Source organism: Gobius niger (genome assembly GCF_951799975.1).
Source record: "Gobius niger genome assembly, chromosome: 15".
NCBI classification, from domain to species: domain Eukaryota; kingdom Metazoa; phylum Chordata; class Actinopteri; order Gobiiformes; family Gobiidae; genus Gobius; species Gobius niger.
Genome location: NC_136866.1, coordinates 13,602,199 through 13,628,219, shown reverse-complemented (window position 1 = coordinate 13,628,219; position 26,021 = coordinate 13,602,199). Strand labels below are relative to the sequence as shown.

At 40.9% G+C, this 26,021-nt stretch overlaps 1 protein-coding gene across 1 annotated transcript in view; it reads right to left on the bottom strand.

Annotated features, from left to right (window-relative positions):
* map3k5 (mitogen-activated protein kinase kinase kinase 5) overlaps nucleotides 1-19,985 on the bottom strand; it is a 55,884-nt gene extending 35,899 nt beyond the window's left edge. The window contains exons 1-4 of the mRNA XM_079571979.1: nucleotides 18,978-19,985; nucleotides 7,144-7,283; nucleotides 4,464-4,487; nucleotides 291-484 (exon numbers count right to left, since the gene is read on the bottom strand). Of these exons, the coding sequence (XP_079428105.1) occupies nucleotides 291-484; nucleotides 4,464-4,487; nucleotides 7,144-7,283; nucleotides 18,978-19,398 (779 nt within the window). The 5' untranslated portion in view covers nucleotides 19,399-19,985. The remainder of the gene's footprint in view (nucleotides 1-290; nucleotides 485-4,463; nucleotides 4,488-7,143; nucleotides 7,284-18,977) is intronic.
* Between the last annotated feature and the right edge of the window lie 6,036 nt (nucleotides 19,986-26,021).

Below are 26,021 nucleotides of genomic sequence, written 5' to 3'. Positions count from 1 at the left end.
CCACAAATGACAAATGATCCACTATAACTTCCTCCTGTAACTGTTCATGCAAAGGTTTATATCTGTAGGTATCTATATCATCTACAGTCCGTTCTGGTTAGAAGTTAGTATATATTAAGAAAAAAATGCTTTCGTACACAGTTCTGACTCTGACCTTTTCTATACCACTTATAACAATATTATTAACATTAGGGACAGAAAAACTTCATCCACCAAGCTGTCGTTATGCACTTGTGTGGTTAGAATTGACGATAAAGTAATAACTGAAGTGACCTGAAGAGCTGACTTACCATGAGTTGGCCTGGGACTCCTTGAGCAGCTGGATGAAGCGGTCCAGCAGGGGCATGCAGATAGGGCCGAGCAGCATCTCAAAGCTGGGCTGCATCAGCTCCGTCAGGCCCTTCATCAGGCTGCTCTCACAGCAGTACACCTTACTGTGGGGCGTCACCATGTACGGGATGAAGGTGTAGTTGGCCGAGCATGTCTGCACAGAGAGACTTTACGTTAGAGCCAAGAGACCAGAGCACTTAAAGGGTGTAAATGTTATCCACAACATCTAACCGAACGTACTGCGTGCAAAATATCGTAAAAAATATGAAATTTTGCTTCGACGTGTCATTTACGCCCGCTGGATGGTTCATCAGAGGGATCTATTTTGCTCAACAGTGTGGGCTGGCAGGAGAGAGGCTAAAACAAATGTGGGTGTATCATTGGGATTTTAACATGGAGTGCAAGTCAGGCCTGCGAATGTTTCCTTTTAGTACATTTTATTGGAAACGTTTAAAGACAATTTGAAAACACATGTACAATTGCTTTTTTCAAATTGCTTTTAGTAAGCAAGAAATTATTTTGTCCAAATGTGGTCAGGAGGATGGTTCCAGTGGTCGGAAAATCTCCATAACTTTCTGAAGAACTGATGGATTTTGGGCAAAAGAACATCTTAAAAGCTACAACACTCATTTCCCTCCATCTCTATAGATTCCATCAGTTGTGCCAATATATGGAGAGCACCCGGCACTGAATGTACGGAGCTGCTACAGTATAAACAACAACGACAGTGCGCAGAGGAAGCAGACTGGCTGGAGGAAGTCTGTACACTAACGGCCCTGTGATGTTTCTGTAGACAATAAGCTGGATGTTCCTTGGTCCAAATGGTCTGAACAGGCACAGGCAGGGGAAACAGCTGCGGTGGAGACATGAATGACGATGCACTGTTTTTTTGCTAACCAGTTCCAGATAGCCAACAATATTGCAATGCGAGTGCAGAGAGAGTGCATGATCTTGAATCACGTGCACAATACAGTATTTGTCTAATTTCTTTCACAGACTCAGCAGCTCGTCTCCTTCCCGCACTGATCCGTCCCCTATAATGTATTTCCAAAGTGAAGGTCATTTGAATTCAGCTTCTTTTAATACTGTACTTCTACTAGTCATTTAACTTCTTCAGTATCATTTAGAGGTCAATTTTACAATACTCGTACACTCTGGCACACACTTATTCTACTTCAATATAATATATGCTCATATCCCACACTGGATATAGCAATATTTGTTTCTTTCGCTTGAATTTCCAGCTGCATCCTTTCTATGGCTTTCACTTTCGTAAATCACTCAACTGCCACACTGCATCAAAGCTGCACAGAAAAAGGAAGTGGAGGGAGGCGTGGCAAATGAGCTATGAAAGGCATCTAAAGATTCTGTCAACTTCCCCGTGTCCTGGGATGACATCACCTCCTCTCCGTTGCGTGCGCGCCGCTCCAACGTGTGCTGGCTGGGTGTAAACAGGCGAAACCGAGCGTCTAAATTTAGCCTTTCTGTGTGACTCGTGGTGCGGTTATGGGGAGCGATCACATGGATGGTGTCTCCTCTTACAATCAAATGCGTGTTTAACAATAGCAGCAGGTTGAGTGCTTGCACCTGCCTGGACACGGGTCACGCAAGTGGTGCGGCTGAAGCGCACGAGGAGAGCGAGGGGGGCACGCAGCGAGTGAGACATGTGGCTATGTACAGTATGTAAGCATGTGTTTGTACTGTGTGTGGCAAGTATCTACTCTAAAGAGCTTTGCAAACTATCTATAAGTTCAAAGAGTTTAAAAAACATGAATAACAAGGAAGACACTAGCGACTGGAAGATTGGAAGATGCACAGTCAATAACTTGTTTGTATTGTAACATTCTTCTATTCAAGAAGGTAAACAATTTGCGCTGCACTTGGAACATTCAGCCTGTTGTCATTCAGACACAGGGATTTGAAATGGATGTCTGAACACTGCGATGCATTGTGCTGCCATACAATTGTTCAGTATTTACTTTACAAGGACACCTTTTATAACCTGTGTAGTTCATACACATCCTTAATACTCCACATTGTTTGAAAATGGGAAGAAAGCAGTTGTTTGTATTCATATATCATGTTTGTAGCAGAACATTTATCTAAGTAGCATTTTGTCCTCAAAGATGATGCATTCAAAACAGGGAAAATGTGCCCGACTTTGATCCGTATCTAGCAACAAAGATTTAAGAATGAACTGTGCTGACAACAACTGCTGTCCTCCCTCGATAGGCTACTACTGTTACTGTCAGAATAATGCTCGCTCAGACCATCAAGCTATTCAAAGCATACTCTCTGTCTTGGACCTGAAAAGCTCATGAGCCAGTGAAGTGCCACTTGCGTCAGATCAAAAAAATGAGAGTTGACTCATAAGAGCGAGCCTTCAGGGTGATAATTGGCTCTGTCCGTCTCCTGCAGCCTTTTCAATCTGCACCTCAAAGCTGTATCCGGGTCACTCACAGCTCCACAGGAGAGCCCTTGCTCAATGATTAGGACTGCTTTCATTAAGTCCACAGCACGGACGCAGATGCCCTCGCTGACACGGACTACGATGAAGACATGTGAATCAAAAAAGTTCTTTATAAACTTAGCAGCAGTGCTCCAGTCTGTTATCTATTTCTTTGGATTTCGTATAAATCTCTATGTGATTATTTGTAATCTCAAGTGTAGCTTTCTGCTTTTCCAGGTAATGTGGCGGTATAAAAGCTTTTTCTGTGTCCTTATCAATACAGTTGTGTACTGATCGTAATAGTACAGACCAGCTAAAATGAAACACAACAGGTTAATAGGGAAACTTGAACATTTGAGTTTCCTTTCATGTAATAAGTGAAAACATGGCATTTTATGTCCAAAAGTTGCCTATATTTGTGGCAACAAAATATGATTAATGATGAGTCAGGTATAAATTTATGGGTTTGTTGACATATCAAATATAAAGATTTTCTCAACATCACTATTTATATTTAGTCTTAGAATGAACTAGTCATTATTGAAAAATAATTGATATGAATTCAAATTACCACTTGCTTTTTGCATTGTAAAGCTCAATGAATGGGAGTAGGGCTGTCCGATATGGAATTAACTTGCGATACGGCAGTGCAATCGATATTGCACTGCCGCAATAACGATATTGCACTGCCGCAATAACGACATTGCACTGCAATAGTCACTAAACCATGATTTCAACATACTGTATGTTCCATTCAAATTAAACACAAATAAGTAACTACTTTTTTGATTATTGTGTCAAAACAAGACTTAAAATACCCTACATCAGGACCCAAACAACACTAAAATTGAACTAAAATAGGAAATGTTTCACTAAAACTATCATTGACAAATGTATAAATTCAGTGCATTTTTTTGGCTGAGTTTGCAAAAAAATGTGTCGAACTCAATCAGATGAAGACTTTAGTGATGTTGCGATACATCATGGTTTCTTGCGATACGGATATTGCATCACCTAATATCGCAATATATTGTGCAATACATTGTACAGCCCTAGTAGGAGGAGTTAGAAATCCCATGACATTGTAAGACTGAAATTAGGTCATTACATAGAAAGTTGTGAACCCAAACAATTTGATCAAACTATTGTATATCTTACATCTAGTCCCCATGTCTGTAATCTTTGGTATAATTGATCTGACTTCCTTACACCCTATGTCACCACCAGAAAACTTAGCTCAGAACTCGCACAAATCAGACAGCATTATAAAACTGCTGTGGATCTACAATAACAGTAGCAGACCTGTACAGATCTGGATTTCTGGCTGAGAACTCCTCCATCGCCGTCAATGTAAAACGACCCAACTGGGACACACCCCAGGAGAGCTTATTTGCCTGCCGCGTTGTTTTTTGCAAGTCAAATCCTTCCGACTAAAGCTTGTGTGCGATGCAGTCACTCCCGCTCCAGAAGCAACTTTACAAAAAATGATCTCAAAACTGCTCATCTTTTTCCTTTTTTTTTTAATAAAACAAGCTTGTGGAAGTTGACATAAGGTTTCGCAGCCCTTCTAGGTTTAACAGTGCAGAAGCAGGCGCCAGGCGTTAGACAGTTTCAGCGGCGGTTTGTGCTACGTGTGAATATCGGGTGACTATGTGAGAAAGATGGAGGCTGAGAAGCTACTTACAGTGTTCTTCTGGAAGATGATCTCCTACAAACAACAAGGGGAAAAAACAGTCAATCAGTGCACATGAGAATGGTATCTTCAGCAGGCAATTTAGTTTTTCATCTTTTGTTCTAAAGAAAAGAAAAAGAAAATGCTGTTCTTTCCTTGTCAAGCTACACTGGTAAATGCAAGGCTGATGTATTGTTGTTAGCGCAAAGCGCACTTAAAGGATCTATACCCGATTTCTTTGTTCACTTTATTTGCTTTTAAATTGTTGGTGGACTCCAAACTGCTCCCTAACTTCCCTCACACATTTCTAACATACCAGTTCTTTGAGTTTATAAGAATGTTTCACAACTTTCAGGGTCACTTTAGCAATAATCTTATCAACTTGGCTGCGAGTTCTTGGGCCAAAATGAGATGCACAGTGTCTTTTTACAAATGCCTACCTTGATAATTTACTGAAGGAGGTCAAAGCCGATTTCATTCCACTACCAGGAGATGTGACCATATAATCGCAGGAGTTAAAATAGTAGGATTAAAATTAAAATCTATGTACACCTAAAACTGAACAAAAACTATATAGAATTGTGCCATTTTTATCTTGTAGACATCACAACATGGCATTCAAGCGTAGTATTGTATTTTGCTGCCTGTAACTGAGCGATATTGTTGACTGATTTCAATCATAGACATGTGACGCAAGTGCAGCTCACTAGTCAGAGCTGACATTTGTCTTGCAGCAGAACACGGGTCTGCGTTCTGCGTGCATTAACCTTGCCACAAACACTCTAAAGATTCGAGCTAACGCTTGTTTTGAAAGAAATGTTGCCGGACGGTGTGAGCGTGACTGGTTTAAGATCCATTTGTAGAAAACCTCCTTTGAACTACTTGGAGCGTGATAGAGATCTGCCCAAACCACCAGAGCACAGTGCTCCTTTAGCAGAAGGCAGACCACAAATAGAGGGTGAAAAGAGAAGCCAATCTTTCCCATTAAAAGGGTAAAAACGGCAACACAAACTATAATAAAAACTATAATATGTAAAGACTGTTTAAAGTCATGTCTGCCCTTGCAGTTTCACTGGCTTTGCATAATGCTGTGTAAACTGTGTGGTCGTTGGCGGAGGATTCCTGTCGCCATAAAAGTGCTATGCCCTAACCTAAATAAAGACTACCATGGTTCCATACACTGTGGATAAATGTGGCCTCACAGGAGCTGTTCAAATGGTGTGGACTCTGCCTCGTCTGCTCAGAGCTGCCGACCGTGTGGACATATGCTGACCGCGCAAAAACACAGTCGAAATCACACTTGGAAAACCTAATGAACGCATAAGCCTTTCTGTAAATTTTTCAGTGGAAGTAAACTGAAGTTTCTCATTAGTGCCTGCAATGACACAGAGTTTTGTTTTGAAAAAGGAGCTGAAAAAAAGATCAATCTTTTCTTGGATGTTCATTTGTAGGGCTTGGTGCCGTTACATTGTTTTTCTATACCTGTACTTTAACGATACATGGTTTTCGATGCCTATACAAAAATATTTATAAAACGTACAAATATCGGGTTCATCTCCAATGTCAAGAAATGTGTGAAAAATGGGGAATAATTTGGGGGGAAATTGGGAGAAATAGTGGCAAAAATAAGTGAAAATTGTGTTGTTGGGGAAACAGGGAAAATAAAAATAAAAGTAATAAATAATTAGCAAAAATTAGGGGAAAAATTGGGAAAACGAGAAAAGATTGGGGCAAAAATAAAAATAAAATGTAAAAAACAAAAAATAAAAAAATGGGGGAAGAAATTGGGAAAAAAAAACACATTTATTTAAGGCAAAACAACTAAGTCACTTCCTTTAATGCTTTAACAGCATCAAAACTTGGAGCTAAAAGTATTAGACACCATACTGCTATTATTTAATCACACCCAGTCCTGTTCATTGGCAATATCTTTGATTAACTTTATACAAAACCTGAAGAATATTATTATCCACTATATCAAAACATTTTTGTGACTTCCATTTGCGAAATAGTGGGTATGATGGATCTCTATATCTAATATTATATATAGTTTTCAGTGGCTGTGTATACGGTTTACAGGTCGAGTCCCAAGTTAAATATGATATAATCATTGCGTTATATAAAGTGAGTAAAGCAGTTCATGTAAACATGCTACACGTGTTTTTTAGGACTGTGGAAGACAGTCACACTTCCTTCACCTAACCAACCTTTCACTGCTCAATACGGAATGAATGTCCTTTTCTTCTACATTCATGTTGTCACTTATTGATATAAATGTGAACAATCAGTCAAAGACACGCATATAGTAGTTGCAATATTCCACTTGATCTTCTTTGATTCGTAGCTTTGAAATAGCCCTGAAGATTCACAAAGTAGGTCAAGGATGTACAAAGTATCCACAGATGTTCTATATATATCTTTATAGCCGCAATAAATTACCGTCATTTTAATGGCCATTAGTTTCTATTATAAATACAACTATTGTGTCTCTTCTGTTCTTTTTGGCCTTTGTCCACACTCCAATTATATTTTCTGGACAATTCTATACAGTGTATAAAACTGTCCCTAAAAAAAAAAAATCAATCTCCGCTGCCCTCTGTCTCCTTCTAAAGTGCCCTCTAATCGCCCCCGTTACGAGAGCCTTTGTGATTGCATTGGCTTGTATAACACGGGGAAGGCTGGCCTACTTTACCTGTAGGGATTGGAGGGAGTCAGAGTTGGTGTCGCAGTAGAGGATGATGTTGTTGGCCATGCTGAAGCTCTCGCGGACGCCCAGGTGGTAGAAGAGTGATGGCTGGCGGAACGCGTCGGTCATCTCCACCACGGCGATGTCTGGAGAAGGTCAAAAAGCAAAGAAAAACAATGAAGAGATAAACTGTAGTAGATCACAGTTTAGGGACCGCACAGAGAACATCTTTAGTCACTTAATCGAATACTCCTAACTACAGACTTGTTTCCTCGGTCAACTCCAGTGGTCAGTCTTTATCAGCTAAAGATTTCTCGCTTAATACAAGACACGCTAATCCAAAGGTGGGGATTAGACACAATATTTCCCGCGCTAAAGGAGCTATCGATTTGCGTTTCAAACCTTATTTAATCACAGTGTCACCAGATGGAGTACACCTGTGAGAAGCAAATCGATAGGTCAATACCAGTAATTAAAGCCCAGTGTCAGTCAAGTCAGCAGGGGGACAGTGGCTCCTGGAGTGAGGAGATACTGACACGATGTGAGGTCTAACATTAAGATAGATATCACACAAAATTGTAATAACGTCCCTTTTTCCGATGGAACAAACGAATGAAAGTGAAAACAGCAGATAAAGTGGTAGCATTATGGACTCTTGAAATCTGTAGTTTATTCACTACTACTTTTGCACATTTTCTCATGTTTACAACCATAAACAAAGATTTTATTTTGAATTTTTTACTGAACGTTCACACAAAAGTAACAGACAACTGTGAAATGAAAGCAAAATGATACATGATCCCGACATATCCCGTTGCTAGAAGTCATATGGAGGACACAGCTCCATGTGGATGAAGGAGCTTTGGTCAGATGAGACAAAAATGTAGCTTTTTGGCCCAAATGCAAAACTTTATGTATGGAGCAAACCTAACACTGCTCATCATCCTGAGTGCACCATCCCCAGTGTCAAATATGGGGGGGGGGAGCATCATGCTATGGGGCTGCTTTTCCTCAGTGGGGACTGGGGAGATTGTAAGAATGGTTGGGAAGATGGATGGAGCCAAATACAGGGACATTTTGGAGGAAAACCTGCTGGAGTCAGCAAGAGAACTGAGGCTGGGGCGGAGATTCACCCTCCAGCAGGACAATGACCCTAAACACAAAGACAAATCTACAATGGAATGGTTTTAAATAAACATATTAATGTGTTAGAATGGCCCAGTCAAAGTCCTGACCTAAATCCTATTGAAAATCTGTGGAAAGATCTGAAAACTGCTGTTCACAAACGTTCTCCTTCTAATTTGACAGAGCTTGAGTTGTTTTGTAAAGGGGAATGGGCTAAAATGTCAGTCTCTACATGTGCAAATCTTGTAGAGTCATACCCCAAAAGACTTGCTGCTGTTATTGCAGCAAAAGGGGGTTCCACAAAGTATTCATTCATGCTGTATGAATACTTATGCACACCCCACTTTTCAGGTTTTCTTTTTTTTTTTTAAATAACAGAATCATGTATCATTTTGCTTTCACTTCACAGTTGTCTGTTGCTCGTGTGTGAACGTTCAGTAAAAAATGTAAAATAAAATACTAATGTTTATGGTTGTAAACATGACAAAATGTGCAAAAGTTCAAGGTGTGTTAATACTTTCAAGAGGCACTGTAAACTCCCAGTTCCACCTTCCGATGTTCACTTTCCTTTCAGTAATGGAACAGAAAATTTCAAATATTAATTTATAAATATCCTAGTCACAGTTCACAAGGGGTTGTGCAGTTTAAGAATAAAAGTGTTTAACATACATGTATAAAAAATAAACAAGAGATGTTAGAGCCATGTCAAAAGCACAAGTGCTTGAGGTGACCATCTAGTGTAGGTTTGCCTTGAGCAGAATGGCACAAACAAATAATAAAATCTAATCATTTCAAGGGCAGCGCTCCACTTATGAGAAGTCGTTTCATCTGTTTCCAGACATACACCTCATTGTGTCAACAAACTACTCTAAGCTTAAAGTGGCGTAGTGTTCCAGCCAAGAGCTTCAGAGTTGGACTGCTGTCGCAAAGAGCAGCAAAGACTATGGAGGAGTTTTTTCAGCAGCTGTATGTCTGGAGAATCACAAACACCCAAATACAGTAAATGTCACAGCGCTTTGACTTCATATCATATGTATCATTACATATCAGGATGAATAAGTTGCAGCCCTTGAATTCTCCTTGTAGAGGCCATGTGGCCTTGTGCCACACAAACCACTAGGATGCAAAGTTTTGAAGGCTCTCAGACGCGTGTTCCAATCAAAAAGGGAGCACAGTAATCTTGTAATATGTTCCTTTATTTACTTGAGCTCAGCACGGTCAAAAGACTGTTCCTCCTCACTTTGCAACACCTGGCACCACTAATTACCAGGCTTAAATAGGGCCCAGGACAAGAAGCATTGAGGAGGAATCAGCCACAGCGACTCCTAGAGGCCAGGCAGGCATTCTGGCCGCTACACACCGGCCCCTTAATTGTCTCTGCACAGCCAGAACAATTACAAACATTAACAATAAATCATAAAGAAAACATTTCCCCTTTTTTTTTTTTTTTTTAGCAATCTACAATAGCATTTGCAAACATTTTAGAGCTTCTGACCAGTGTTAACAATGCACATTTCAGTCACTTACAGATGCATAGATACAAATATTCAAAAAGATAACATTATGCTTTCCAGCGCTGATATTTCACTTTCAACTTGTAATTGAGCAGCAATGGTGGATTTTAAACAACTTTCCCTTTGGAAATAGTTCATCGCAAACATTTGTACATTTAAACTTAAATATGCTGTAAACTTTGTCTTTGCAAGAGTTCCATTGAAAGTTCAACAGCTTTACATGAACGCATTTGCAGTTTCTTGCATTTAACCGTGCAATCAGTGTCCAGATCCAGCGGTGAATGACTCAAAATGGTAATCTTCGTTCCAAACTTCTGCACTGCTTGTCCACAGCACCACCTCGAAAGATCCCACGCCACAAGAGGTCCAAATCCTGCCTGTAGCAACCCACACGGCTGTGTCGAACAGCTCCAGCTATCCACCTTGTCGTCTGTTGTAACCTAACGAGAAGTCTTTTGACTAATGTAGAGGCCGTGTGGCCTTGTGCCACACAAAACCACTAGGATGCAAAGTTTTGAAGGGTTTCAGACGCGTGTTCCAATCAAAAAGGGAGCACAGTAATCTTGCAATATGTTCCTTTATTTACACGAGCTCAGCACGGTCAAAAGACTGTTCCTCCTCACTTTGCAACACCTGGCACCACTAATTACCAGGCTTAAATAGGGCCAGGCAAGAAGCATGAGGAGGAATCAGCCACAGCGACACCTAGAGGCCAGGCAGGCATTCTGGCCGCTACACTCCTCGTTACACTATTTCTGGCAGCACATTTTGGTTGTGTTTGATCAGGCAGGGACAGACGAGGCAGCACTCGGACTCTGGGTCTATTACAATCTGCTGTGGGAATTCAAAGAGAGGTTTGTTTTGCCATATCATTACGATGCCTGCTCTCTCATGGAGTGCTGAATAGGTACGGCTACATAAACCACCTGAGGTCAAAATACATGGGGATCAGCGCTACAGAGTCCTAGCACATGAGTGCTTACCCTTCTCTCATACTCGATCGTGCCTCACAGCTAGAAGGTCCCAGGTTCAATTCCCACCTGGGCCTTTCTGTGTAGTTTGAATGTTTCGTGTCCGGGGAGGTTTCCTCCGGGTACACTGGTTTCACCTACCCCTAAAAACATGTACAATAGGTTAGGATGAATGAGAGTATGTTTGAGAGTGCAAGTGGGGGACAATCTAGCGTGTTGTGTACATGCCCCGACCAAATAAACAAATAAATACGTTAAAGGAGTCTTTTAAAGCAGGGGTTTGATGGACAGCTAGGCCAGTACCAGGGGGAGTCCGCACAATACATCAGAGGAGAAACGCTACCGATCATCCCAATGGAGCCAAATCACAGAGACGTTAGCCCATACAGAGCAGCAGGAAAGGATTGTTTAGCAGTTTGTATATCATTCAGAAAATCCAATTCAGCTCTCTGCTTTGTGAACAAACCAAAGATAATCACTGACTAAAGAGACATCAAGTTATAAGAAGAGGCAGAAAGTGGTGTTCAGACATTATTTGTAGAGGTTTTGCATTTGACCCATCATGCATGTCTCTCGTCAACTTGCCAGGAGATATTTGGGCATCCACTGTGCAATATCCGGGGAACTGTCTCCAGACCTCGAACTAGGGTCAGTCAGAATTACCGAGAGGTGGAGGATTATTTTAGGTCGAACTGAAAAACCTGCCCTGAGATTTGAATTTTGAACCATAATTACCATTTCCATTTTCAAACTGTCAAGAAGTAAATAAGTTGAAACTGTTACAGTGTTTCCTGCACTTGGCTCTTCACACAAATTGGTTAAATTAACTTTTTGGGCACATGTGCAGTTCAGTCGAAAATCGAGGAGAACTGGGTGGAACGATGTAAATCCAGACTTTCACTTCCATGTTGACATGATTGACGTAAATGCACATCAGTCTGATCTTTGCCCGCATTGCTGCATTTACAAAACTTAACTTCGTTGTGGGTAGAAAATAGCGGCCTGCGAACCAGTAGTTACCTTGTGTGATGAGAAAAAAAGTGTTACAGTGAAAATTCATAGTGTTTTGTGATCACAAACCATAGCCATCTGAAAACTCTGAAATAATGTAAGAAAATGAAGGGCAGAGAAACATGACATTTTCAACTAAACATTAACCATGAGATGTCTCAAGCTGGAGCCTACTCTAAAAGCCATTTGCTTTTTATGAAGTGGGAATAGGCCATAACAACGGTGAGTGTCTGCAAATGAGCCTCACACACGGATGATAAAATTGATTTCATTTTCCTTCTTCGAGAGTGGTCTGTAATTAGGAAGGGCTCTGGATTCCCTCCAGCACCCAGATATTACTGTCATTTGTCATACGCTTTCACAGCGTTCTCAGCTCTTATTGAACCATTTCCTTAATCCAAATGTCACTCTTCTAGGACAGTTTCACCCACTGGGAAATCAACTACCTTCATCATTTTTAATCACATCGAGGCACTGGAAGAAGGAGCAGTTCAGCAACAGAGTCAGATACTTTCTGGAGAAGTAGGAACAGTACATTGTAATAATAGTACCTGATTGCACAATATTTCTAATTGTTTTAGTGCTTTTATAGTGTAGTGAAGAAGCACTGTACCCAAATACACAAACCCACGCTTATGCCTGGAGTAGTCTCTGGAGTAGTTAAATACAGCCCCCATTACAATCAATTACATAAGAGCCACAGGAAGAGAGGTAACCATGGAGACAATCACTCGGGGAGACGGATGTGAACCATGCAGCCAGACTGGACCAAAAGGGTGTCTGACAGTGGATGATAGACCATGTAAATAATATATGACAACTGGAAGTATTGTGGTTTAGTAGTCCTTGTTTTAGTTCTCATCTTGTTTTAGCCCTGTTTTTTGAGTGGTTTAATAATCCTGGCTTATGTATGGCTTTAAAATTGAGAGTGGCTCCAGAAAAGTGGCACATGCCTTGAAGTGCGATGTTTAGCCTGTTGGTCATGGGCAGATCACAGAGCACAGTTAAAAAGTTACTGTGGTTCAACCTGTAAGACTACTTATTGATTTTTAAAGTATTTAAGTTTAAAAGCATACAGAATAGAAGGTCCTGCTTAAAGGGAATCCTGCACTGTCACTCATAAAGTTGTTACTTCGGGTCCGAATTGCCGTCATGCACAAGTTTAATATAGAAGGTGCGGTTACACGTATGACCTGAGGTGCCAGTAGTGAGTATAAAATGGCCAACTTGCATCTAGCCCCTTTAAGGTTTGGCAAAGGACCTCCCGTTATTCTAGTGTAGTCCTGATTAAGTCTTAGTTTATGATGATAATAATAATAATAATAATAATAATAATAATAATAATAATAATAAAATTGTGGTTTTGAGGAAGCTTAAAGTTATTAGTCTAGACCAGTGGTTCTCAACTGGGATGCTGTCAGGAGTTGGGACCACCATAATCTTAGCCGTGACACAAACAAATTAAATATCTTGTATTTCCTCACAAATTAACATTGAATAAACATTACAAAAACCTATAAACAACATTTTCACAGATTCAGATACTGTATTTCTATCCTTTAAGTGAAGATAAATATTGAAAGAAATGTGCCCTGGAAAAGGTTCACGACCCACCAGTTGAGAACCACTGGTCTAGACTTTGTTTTCCTTACATTAACGCTACATTAGTCAAAACAACACCGCTTTTGACTCCAAACCTACAGGCTATGTGCATACATCCCTTATGGAAGACTCTATACAGGATGCACAGTACCCCATGGAAACACCTCCTCCACAAACTCGTCCCAGAGACGCGCGACAGTGTTTCCTAAAAAGCGGAACCTTCCTTTGAGGGCAAGATTCCCGGTGGCTCTGCCAAATTTCCAAGAACACAGTGATTGGTTTTCATGTTGGGGCATGCAGCGGCAGTTATAGGGTGACCACAGTTTGTATACTCATGTCAGTTATGAGCCTGATGCTACTAAAGATAGATGAGATAAAAGCGAGGCATTTAAAGACTTGCTGTACTTGCCGAGGCAGCGCTTTGAGTAAACACGGATGTTTACATAGAAGCTTCTTGTGACTCAGTAGGTTTAAATTCGATCGGCTGTTTGTTCTACACTTAAAACAGGGGTGCTATAACTACTACTACTACTTACATTAAAATATCAATACACAAGAGCTAGTTTATAGAGAATAGAAAGGAAACATAACTCCAACTACTAATGCAGTCCAAATAACATACCATGCCCCTGCTATTGTGTGATGTGTGTGTTTCAGTGCCTGTTGTGCAAGGAAAATAACTCCTCATAAACTAAAACTATTATTAACAAGAATAGACATAATAATGGTAGCAATGTGTACTTGTGGTAATGGTGGTAATAGTTGTACTAGCCTAATAGTAGTCAGCTTGTGTAATCATTATGGTGGTCCAAAGTACATGCAAAATGAACACTAATGTGACTCAGTTGAATAGCATTAGCCATGTTCTCCAAAATTAGACTAATTGTAACCACGTGTTTGAATTCAACAAAGAAAGGCCAAGCAAAGTGTCGTAATGTATTCCGATCAGGTTTGTCTGCATGAGAGGGCTAGAGGCCACACAATACTTGCACACAAAAAAACCCACAATTTGTCAGAGGTGAATACAAGACAAGGAAGAGGTGTATTTTTATGGAAACAGCTGCAAGAGGAGAGTAAAAGAGAAATACAATCTTCTTGGGTGAATTTATGCTTCAATCGCATTACTGCTGCTCAGATTTACCAACGCCAACCAGTTGCAGAGTGATTTGCAACACCTTTGCACTGAATGCCCTTCCTGGGTGCTAAGTGTGTTTTGAAAGGGCATATTACAGCATTAGCCTAATGCAGAAATCAACAAACTCTCATTGCACCACCATCACCCCTTGCGCTTCTCCAGTTCACTCCTACAGCTTCTGTGGAATTTTTCACTTTCAACACCTGCTAATAAAACTTGTAATAGTACATGATTACAGTGTAATGAGAGCATTTATACCGCTCTGTTTATTATTTGTCGTCATGTCAAAATCTGACGCTTAACAACACTCCAATTACTGTTTTTTTTTTTACTCTTAAACGTACACACTCAGGCCAATAAAAGGCCCTTTACGGGAAAAGGCAGACAATGATCAAATGCCCTGCCCAGCGCACTGTTAAATGCTGTCTTTATTTATAGACTTGCCACCCAAGCGCTGAGCACACAACCCTTCGGGAAGTCAGCCTGGACCTGCCAGTCCTGCACCACTCCCCTGGCCCTGGCAGACTGCCCTCTTCCTCTACACCGGCACCACTTTGTTTCTCCTCCTCACAGCGGGGCATTTTACAACCTGCAGTGGGAAGGAGGAAGGGGGGTGGGGGCTGGATTCTCGGGGAACGGCCTGTGAACTGACAAAACTGCACTGCACGGGACAAATTCACGTGGCTGTCTCATTTATGTCCCGCTTGCTTTTCTCAGTATAACACCAGTGGTTCAAGACTGTCGCCAAGAACACATGATTCGCAATATCAGATAAGAGGAAGAGGCAGTGGAGAAAAAATGTGGAAATGAGGAAATGAGGAAAATGAATGAAACGCGGCATTAATTCTGCACCAGAACAGAACTTCCTTGGGTAGTTTGAGATGTGTGGACTTCCTGCTACCTTGTATCACCTATCAGGAACCATCCTAAAGTGACAATTATTACCTACTGTAAATGACCATATACTTTTGAATACACCAGTAGCTCTTATACTAGGAAACATCCCTACTGCCCCTGGACTGTAGACACACTAATTCCTTCCAACCTTCTGCTCTTTGACCTCTGGAGCAGCCGGGCGTGCAGTAAACACAGGGATCATCATCTTAGTGCAGACCCAGCTGACAGGAGCAGCGTGGCTCTCAGCTCAGCGCTGTTAAGTGAGTGCGCTGATTCACAATGGAGAAGCTGCTGGCGCATGGTCCGCCTGTGTTGATATAGACACAGCAGGACTTCACCCGCACAGCCAATATTTTGTCTGTACACTGTCACCCAAACTCTTCACTCAATCATACTGACGTCTCCATTAGGCGTGTGGTGAAACTGTGATTGTAAGCACACAACACATAGTCACTTAACATAGTAAACACACAGGTTTACCTTGGCAGGAAACTTTGCATAGTGTGTACTTTCTATACAGCTAATCAAAGTAGATGTTTTTGCAGAACTGGATCAACAATTGTGAACCTATTAGTTTAAAATAATGGAGTTCGACATGTGCAGCACAAGCCAGCGTCACCCCTGAGTAACTGTGCACAGCAGCAAACGCTCAGCCACGAAGCAAAGAGGCTTTTCAACCCGTCAACGTGCCCAGGGATTGTTCAAAAAAACCCATTGTTCCCTGAGCAAATGACATGGTAATGCCATGTAATGATCAACAGGCAGATAAACCCCGCATACCACAGCTGTGAGGGCCCGGGCGAAACCAAAGACACGCAAAGTAACGCATTCTTGGAGAGAAACTGCAAACAGACAAAAACAACCCAACTTTCAAAGGCTTTCAGCACGTTCGAAAAATAAGCCGTCTTCTCTGAATTGGCGGCCTTTGTTTGAAGGAGTTTGTTGTGTCAGGAAGAGAGAAGAGCGCGTGCAGCGGAGATACACATTCTGGGAAAATGCCTCCTTCTGTCCCATGTGAATTATGGGAAAATTCCACAGTCACAGACAGACAGACAACAACGCCAAATAAGAACACACGAAGGGGTTGTTTGTACAAGTTAAGAATGTCAAAATGTCCGTTTTTTTTGTGTTTTTCCAATGTAGACTCAACACAATGAATATAAAAGAGAGAAACCCAATGGAAATGTATACTACTTAACTGTCTAACACCAAGTAACAAAAAAAAAAACCTTTCCTTGAAAAAAACACTAGGCCTAGATCAAATCCAGACTAAACGGGGGCTATAAATGGTTTAAAATAGAAATTGGACTAAATTATGTTTTAACGAAGTGTTAAGTAAACCACGCCAATCCAAACATAAATGTATTACAAGAGCATAATGTACCTTTTTTTTTTTTTTTTTTTGATGAATTGAGTCTAAAATCGCAGTCGCAGAGTATTGCCTGAAGATGCCGATGTACTGCACAGTTTGAGAGCCACTAGTCTAACAGGTTCCGTCATTGGATTTATGGTTGAAGATCTCAGTTTTCCACCACTACGTTAATTATACCTCTCACAACATTTTTTTTTTTTTGTGAGAGTAGGGCTGGGTACCATTTCCGATGCCAGTACTTTAACAATACAATACCGATATCTGACACTTTCTAAATTCTTTTTTTTTTTTTAAACCTACACTAAAATATTTGTGAACTACAATGATAAAACTGAACAATAATGTTGGTTTATTCCATTAAAAACGACTTCTTTTAAATTTGTATCATTTATTTGAGCTGAAACTGCCAAAAAAAACTTTCTTTAAACTTGGTTTCTCAAGGAAAAGAAAACAATCAGTTTTTGATACCTTTTTTCTTGATATTGGTAGTACCTAAACTTTTCCCGATACCTTACTGGCAACGTTTAACGGTACTCAACCCTAGCAAGCTCGGAGTAGAGCTGCTGCTCCTGCTCCTACGATGGGGCCTGTATCACTGGGAGAAGGCCTCAGAGAAGAAGGAGTCATACCAGAGTTCATCTTGTCTGGGGAGAGGGAAAGTGCTTCCAGATAGGAAAACGGATGGACGTCTATTTAGACAAATGTATGACATAACTCATATTCACAGTCAAAGTGTATGCTGTCGTTGCTATAGAGACTTTCCTCAAGTGCGAAAACAACAAACCTACAAATGTTATTCTGTTGTTCCTGGTTCTAGGAAAGGCTCGAGTGTTTAGTAGCAAATGCCAGCTCCATGCATCATAGCTCCTTGTAATGCAAACATTGGCTGCTGTTGCTGCTTCTGGCTCCAAATGACTATACATCACATCTGCTCCTTATTTGACCACACCATCAGCAAGAGGCCTGTGTCTAAGCATATTCTCTGTTAATATCAACAATGCAATATCTGGCACGAAAAAACATAAAAGCAGAGCTGATGAGCTGATGTGGAACACAATGTAGTAAAACAATGACACAATTACGTCAGCGAAAAAAGTATTCCATTGTAAGCCCAGCAAAAAGTGAGTACTAGTGCTACTTTCAAGATGACTTTTACTAAATCTGCACATGTCAAAAAGTACTTCTGTGATTAGACACACAGAGCTGGGGATTGTAAATGTTAAAACTGATAAGGATTCTGTGATTAGGCTGGTTGCGTATTCCATAAATATAAACCAGTGGGAAAATGTAAAATATCATTCACCATAGTCAACATTCACATGCAAGTATTGGGACACGACTGCATGTTAGTCAATAGTAATTACCAATCAGTTGAACAAGTTATTCCACAGCTCTCCTCCTGACTTTTTCCTTTTGGCTGCCTAATGTCATTCTGCAGAAAACAAGTGATCTACTTTTGTAAGCATCAAAATTGAGTTTGAAATTTCAGCACCATCTCAATACTACTCCGAAGTCATTGGTTCCAGTGGAAAGCTCAGCCTCTCCACAATCGGCACAACGATGGAGGTGCCCAGTGGAATGGGAAAACCTTGCGTGGGGGAAAATGTAACAATTCAATCACCCCCAGATTTTGTGGCGCTCTCTGATTGCTCATTCTCTTCAATGGGTTCCAGCCTGATTCCATGCAATACGTCAATATGGAAACAACATGAAGGCTGATCTAACATTACCAAAGGAATAACGAGCACTCATTTGAACAATATTACAGGTTTATTCATGTTTATGGAGCATTATCCTAACCGATCATGTGAATTCCTTTTTCTTTCTCCACTAATCCCACACGCAAACAAGTGCTACAGATAAGGTGATGGTGACCTTTGCAGCTGGAGAAGAAAAGAGGGGTTCATTACAGATGGGAACAGCAAGGATCAGCCACTGCCAAGAATGTTTCAGTCAGTATCAGTAAGGTCAAGCAAATCATCACAGGTGTCATGTAACAACAAATAGAGATCAGTTTCAGAAATTGTTGCACAAATAGGATGAAACATGAGCATGGAGTTGATGCATATTGTAAACCACGTGGTCATTAGTGCCAAATCATGTGGCTTTCCAAAAGCACAACAAACACATAAATCACTCACTAGTAATGGGTGAATAATAACCTCCGGTTCTACCGCAGCTGAGGCTCAGAAGCCCAAGACCCCTTTACTAACCTGCGTTGTAGAAGCGGTCCAGCACCGTAGTCTCCCCAAAGTCCAGTTTTCCAAAGTTTACTGTGTCGAGTTTGCTTCCCACCGCGTCACACGCGTCTTTCAGGCACTGGAGCGCGAGGATCTCTGCGCCGCTATTCTGCTGGTTCGCTTCACTGTTCATCACATAGGCCACGGTCACCGGCCTTTTACTGGACTTCCCCGTGGTCAGCAAGCCCATCGTCTCCATGGGGCACGCACCCAGAGTGGGCTCAGTCCCTGCGTTATTTGCTGAGTGGTCCTGCCAGAAACTTCCCGCGGCGGGTACAGAGAAGACCCCGGCCTCGGCGTTGGTGCCACTGCTCTGGTTCTCCCCCGTGTGACCGTCTCCGCCGGACCCGATGCAGGGCACCGCCAGAGAGATCCCCTCTTGATATAGGCTCATGTTTACTGCGTTAAACTGCCGCTGCTGCTTGCCGTGCTCTCCAATTCTGCTCCATGGACACTCGTCGTTACGCACGGCAGTTTCCCATGCAGCCCACACGCAAACCCGACGTGCAGCCTCCTTCTTCTGCGGGTCTGACCCAGGTAAACGCACTGTTGAAGCCTTCCCTGCAACTCCGCATCATGCTACATGCTTCCTGTCGAGTGCACGCATAAAAGGCGGATATTCGCAGCAGATCGTTTCAAGTCACGACAATGTTTGACAACAACAACTCACACGGTGGAGGAGACTAGTGCTCGGTCGCCGCATTCCTTCTTAGCTCGAGCAAACAAATCCACATAGTTTCCCAAAGTTGTGCAAGAGTGGCAGCGCCAGGGCAACGCAGCGACGCCCACAGGGATCAGAAATGTCAGAGCGCGCAGTCAAATCCACGTCGTGGCGTCTCGTGTCCGCCTCGGCTCCGATGTGGTGAGAAAGAAAGTGCTGCTTGCTTTCATGTGCGGCAGCCTGACAGACAGACAGACCCAGCCCAGTTTCCTCTGTTATCTTCCCATCCAGACTCAGGCACCGAGTGGGAGGGGCTACAACAACAACAACAGAGGGAGTACAGTGTGATGGGGCGTGGCCTCTGTGACCAAATTTGGGGCAGATGGAAAAGGCGCAGGGCAATACAACAGACGCACAGTTGCCGTCTGCGTAAAAGATGATGATGTCATTTTCTCCATACTTTTATCAGATGACCTGAATACGCCAGTCAAAACACAGCTGGGAGAATCCGAACTCAGCCAGTTAACTTTTTACACGTTTGTTTTGGTAGAGAATATTTTAGGTAGGCCTTTTATGGAGATAGATTTGGGCCATTAAACCACCCTGATGGCAGAAGCATCTCTCATCCTTAACAACATGCTATAAAAACTAGTACTAACTACACTTACAAGCAGTTAATTACCACTAAACAGATCACCTTCCATTTTCTTGCATAGTGGTCCCTCTTGTGGTTGAGCGTTGTTGTTACAGCAGTTGTTACGGCAAATTGAAGCCACACACACACACAAAAAGGAAAATGAAGAGGTGTTCTGATTGGTGAAAAGCGCCCTTGAATGATTAGCTTAAAAACACTTGCTGCTCTTCCAGATGCTTTGATTTGATACTTTGCAAAAAAAAGTAGCCTTTTGTCAGGCAACTTTTTGTATCCCAGGCATGATTGTTTGTTTGTTTGATCTTATCTTATACATATAAAGCAGCTTTTTCTTCACCCAATAGCCAATAGTCAGTTAGTAGATCATTAATATTGGTCAATATTTGAAGACACATTTAGATAAGACGAATGGACTTTGATTTAATCATATAACGTAAATGAAACCTCAAAATAGAAACTTGATTAAATTCTATTATTCAGGCAGTATTTCAACAAGGTGAACAGATGTTTGGGGTAAAAATGCTTTAGTTGTGTCTTTGGACTATGGACATTAAGCACTTTGCCTAAAGTTCAAAGTTACTGTACTTTGGATTGCTGGGACTGTTTCATAGGCTCACAATGGAATTCAATGTTAAAGATAGGTAATACTTAACACATAATGTAACATGTTTAAATGTCATTTTGATTTTACAGATCAATTGCAGTGTTATTTATTCAAAAGAAACACTATTTAAAAGGCACACTGCGTAACATTTCGGATTATACTGTTGCCATCTGTACAAAACATGTTCCTAATGACCAGCTCAACACAGAAAATGCTATTACTACAGTGGGTAATCAAAGAATCGATTTGGATGAGGACCTAACCGTTTTAAATCTCAAATTTTACTGACTTTAGTCACATCTCCATGGAGACGGCTGGAGACGTACCCACTCCTGGTAAAGTTACAGTCATGTCTCACAGCAAAAGCACATGTTTTTTTGTGCATTTGTTATCATTTTTCAATGATGAAAATATCTGTCATAAAATAAATGCTTGTATTTCAATTTCATTTATTGGATAAAATTCTACGTGGTGTGGCTTTAAAGAGGTAAGAGCTGTAAATGTTTATATTTTTGTTTTTTGGTTTGTAAGCTCACCCACACAGCCAGTCGTCCAATAAGAGAGCCCACGAAAGTCCAGGCTTTGGGATGCCAGATTCTACAGCAAAAACCAGAAGGCAACAGACATAAATATATGGCAACCCAGCAAGTCTGTATTTTCGTGGTTCCGTTTTAAATAGATGGATGTGCATGCCATACATACCCCCTTTAAGTTTGGAATTTCTTGTAAAGATGTATTTCACATCTTCGCCACTAGATGTCCCACTGTCCCCATATATCCACCTCTATCCCATGATGAGTCTCCCGGGGAGTGAGCAGGGGGCTGCAGGTGTAGGTGCTGCATTCTCCCGCAGGGCTGTGTGCTTTCCCCGTGATGCACCAGTGCTGTTGTTATTCCACTGTGGACCAATCACACATCTCCATGGCTGTTATTTATGCACCGGCACCTCTCTGCTTCTTCTTCTTCAAATTAAGTGCTATGACTGCCAGGTGAAATCATTTGGAGTCAGCTTTCTTTTTAGTGAGCACAAAGAACAATAGCATTTTTCATCTCATCTATTACAGACAGAAACAGTGCTGCTGCAATACGCTGTAATTATTTATTGCCTTTAATAGAAATAGCATAATAAGGGGAAAAATGATGGGCTTCCATGGGTTGTCCGACCATACAACTGCACAGATTGCTCATTCATGCAAAAGCTAGATGTGTGTGTCTGTAAAGTGTCTTGCCCAAATAATGTGGCCCCATAAAAAGATAAACCATAAAGCCTATTGTGCCACATATCCTGAAGTCTGTAATATTATGCTCTACAGCTTTGTGCTGCATAAATATTTATGGTCAAGGTGCTTGACACAAAAGACATAAAGCTAGCAAACAAATTCATGTCATCAGTTCGTAGCATTTGAATATGCAGTACTCTGATAGGAAACAAATAGCTAATTCATTTGCTTATTTATAATGAGTAATTTATCTTTAGCCTGTTGAACAAAAGTACATTGCCATTGTTTAACTTACAAGCATACAAGGCACCAGCATTTTGCACATGAATGGTATGTAAAAGACAAATCTCCACTGTTACTATAGAGGGGCGTTAACCATTACAATATAAACAAAGTAAACAAAACAGCTGCGTTATTTACACCTAACACACAAAGGCATCAGTATACTTGGGTGTACGCATTAGTATTGTTTGTAGTATTGTAGTATTATGTAAGAAAAAACTCCATTGGTTTAACATTATATTTTCAGGAAGTTCTATGCACTATTCCTTCATGTCGCCATTGTGCTAAGTAAAACAACAGACATAAATGGAGATACTAACTGATATATATGAAGTCATTTGTTTGAGTGACTTAGTGGTCTTAATGGGCAAAAGTTTAACTCTCAGATCATATTTAGGGACTAAATTATGTGTAACATTCATTATGAGGAGCATTAGTTGTTTACAAGGGAAGAATTATAATGATGATAGCGATGCGGGCTCATTAGCCACTTTAGTGTTTTGGGATGACTAGAAATTTGGCCAAGCATTTCATTTTAAGGGTGATTTAACATATGATTTATAAATTAAGCAACACAATTCAAAACAATTAGCTGAAGTTTGTTTTGCTTTAATCTAAAACAAAGTTTCATGTGATTGAAAATAGTTGAAGACACATTTATTTACTGTTAATGATATATCAGTCACTCCCAGTCAGAGACACAACCTGTCAACATATTCTGTATGCTTTTGGTTGATGTGGGAGCACTGATAAGAAAACCTACTCAGACACATGAACAACATGCCACATTAAAAAAGGAGAGGACTTTTTTTGCTTTGACGTAAGAGTGCTCACCTTTGCCAGTAGTGTGTATAATTATCTGATTAAGTCATATGGCATATGCTATACGATAATTACAATTATCGTTCAATAAACAGACAGATAAACAATACATTTTGGGTTCAATATTTATCGTCCGTACATTCTTTTGCCTTCTTTTTTTAAAATAATACTTTATTTTTTACCTAAAGTAAGTGGTGTTTCATTATATTTCAGGATTCTTGAGAAATATAAATTTGAACAAAGCCTTGTTGTCATTTTTACGCTTTACAGTTATTTTTGCTGCATGTGGCATTAAAAGGTTTTCAATATTATCGTTTATAACAATATTTTTCTGTCTCAGTATCGAACTTTAGATTTTATCATCGTCAGGGCTGGCATATGGCATAATAATAATAATCCAAGTACACACTACTTTTAGACTATCTATAGAAATGTGATGGAATTATCATGTGTTATGTCCAGTTATTTCTATTACAGTGACTTTAAGTCACTAAGTTTAGAGAATAAACCTAAACATCATCTCAGCCTAAAATTCTAAGAGAGATAAGCTGTAGAGAGGGATTCTTGGCCAAAAAGCGATTCCACAACCTCCCTGCTATGAGGCACATGGACTAAACTTCTTTCTCTTTGTCGGGCATCTGCCTTCAGTGCATGTTAAACACATAATGTGGCTCGTCAGATTTTTTATGACAGATGCCCTCCCTAATGCCTCCCTTTTCATGTGCCTTGGATTAGCAAAGTTGTTTGTGACTAAATCCTAAAGCCATACCTGCAAACAACTTGCAGAATAAAAAAAACTTATGTGCCTGTTAAGGACTAGGCTAAGTATCCCCAAATGAATAGCACAATTACAATAAAAGCAAATGGCCCTTGTTAGCGCCTCCAATTGTAAGCTCTGTAATGGTGCGCTGCATAGTTAACCATCACTACTGGGTCCTGTCCAAGCTGCAGCCTGCAAATAAAGCCTTCCCATTCTCGCTCTGCCACGGACCATGAAATAGTCCCTTAGCTCCGAAATGGAGAGTATCAGTCACTTGGCGAAACGGTGCGAAGTTCCGTTAGTTCTGCTATACAGGTGGGAGATAGATACTCGCAGGCATGGACTTATTGCAGCCCCCTCCATAGATATCTGCCAAAGCTTACACCAACATTAGCGGGTGGAAGGGGGGAAAAAAACGACCAAACAAAATTACAGAAATCTGCTAAGTTTGACAAATGGTGAGCGCGGGCTTTGCCACTAGCTATTAGCCTGCAATGATTAATAAGTGAGAAAATAATTGCACTTCATTGAGATTGATGACGCCCCATTTAACCTCCCCGCTCATCCATAGTGGCAGTGGTGTGTCCGGGCGCTGCTACCCGTTAACGCTGCTGCTATGCTGGCCTCATTGCCGCCAAACACAGGCGTTTTATAGCTTTGTAATGATCCTACGGGGCATTTAGAACGAGCCCGGAGGTGCTGTGATCATAAGTTCATTGTTAGTAAGTGAAAAACAATGATCTAGCGCTGGGAGGCCGCTGGGAAACTGGTGCAACTACACCAATATAGAAGCATTTAAGGCACACACTGGGGGGAATTAATGGCACTGGAGCTACCATTAGCCACAATGCTAACGGGTTTTTGAGCTAGTCTTGCTAGATGTGTAAAACTGGGTGTTGGTCTTTTAAATACAGTTGGGTTCCAACTAGTTAATGTATTAAAATATATATTTTTGTATTTCAAAATTAAATATTGGGAGTGAATGGTTGACTCTTCCTACTATCTCTATGGCTTTACCATGAAGGCGTAATCAGGAGGCGCATTATATGAGCTGCTGTGGCCACTGCACTACGAACAGTCTCCCTGGGGAAGATTCAAAGATAACTCAAACATGTGCAAATGGCTTTGAACACCAGGTATGTTTGTGATGAGAAAACAACACTGTGCAATATTAAAAAACTTTATGACGAGTTTGCATAAAATCTCCCCTTAAACACGCCCATATTGCTTTTGTAAATGAGCCTTTACCTGAAGATACTCTATACCAGGGGTTCGGGTAGGCAACGTCAGGCCCGGGAGCCAAATCCGGCCCTCCACAAAGAACCTCTGCCCTTCTGGCCCCAATTTTCCTGGCAGGACATCCCAAAACGTAATATATATTGTAAAACATTGGAATTTTTAGAAAGTGGTACTTTACTTTGGGCTGCACTGGTGCGATTCGGCCCTTGAACAAAATTGGCCCTCCACAATGTAAACTTGCCTACCACTGCTCTATACGGATGGTACAGAGTAGTAATAGCATGGTTTTATGATGGTAGCAGGTGAGGTAAAAGAGTAATAACATGGAAACTATGGCAATAAAATGGAATCAAGACACACTCAGACAGTATGATTAATTGTAACTCTCACCCTAACTCAGTGTCAGTCTTCTGCAGACTGTGACGCCTATCAACACCCAATCAGCACACAATACATACAGTGTGGCGTGGTTGTGTTAAAAACAGGAAGTTCCGCTGCTTGGGGTTAACCTATGGATATTATAATTTATCAAGCATTTCCTTGGGAATAATATATTATACACATATTGGTAGTACAGCATATCCTACATATTACCATGTTATTATCATGACTATGCTATAAAGTGCAACTGCAATAGGCACTAAAAATATCCATATTAAATTTTACTTAGGGGTAAGGGGATTTTTCACATATCTAAAAGACCCTAATAATTGATTTGCATATTGGTTAATTGGCATTACAACAATTCAAACTGAAGCCGCTAATTTCACAAGCCCT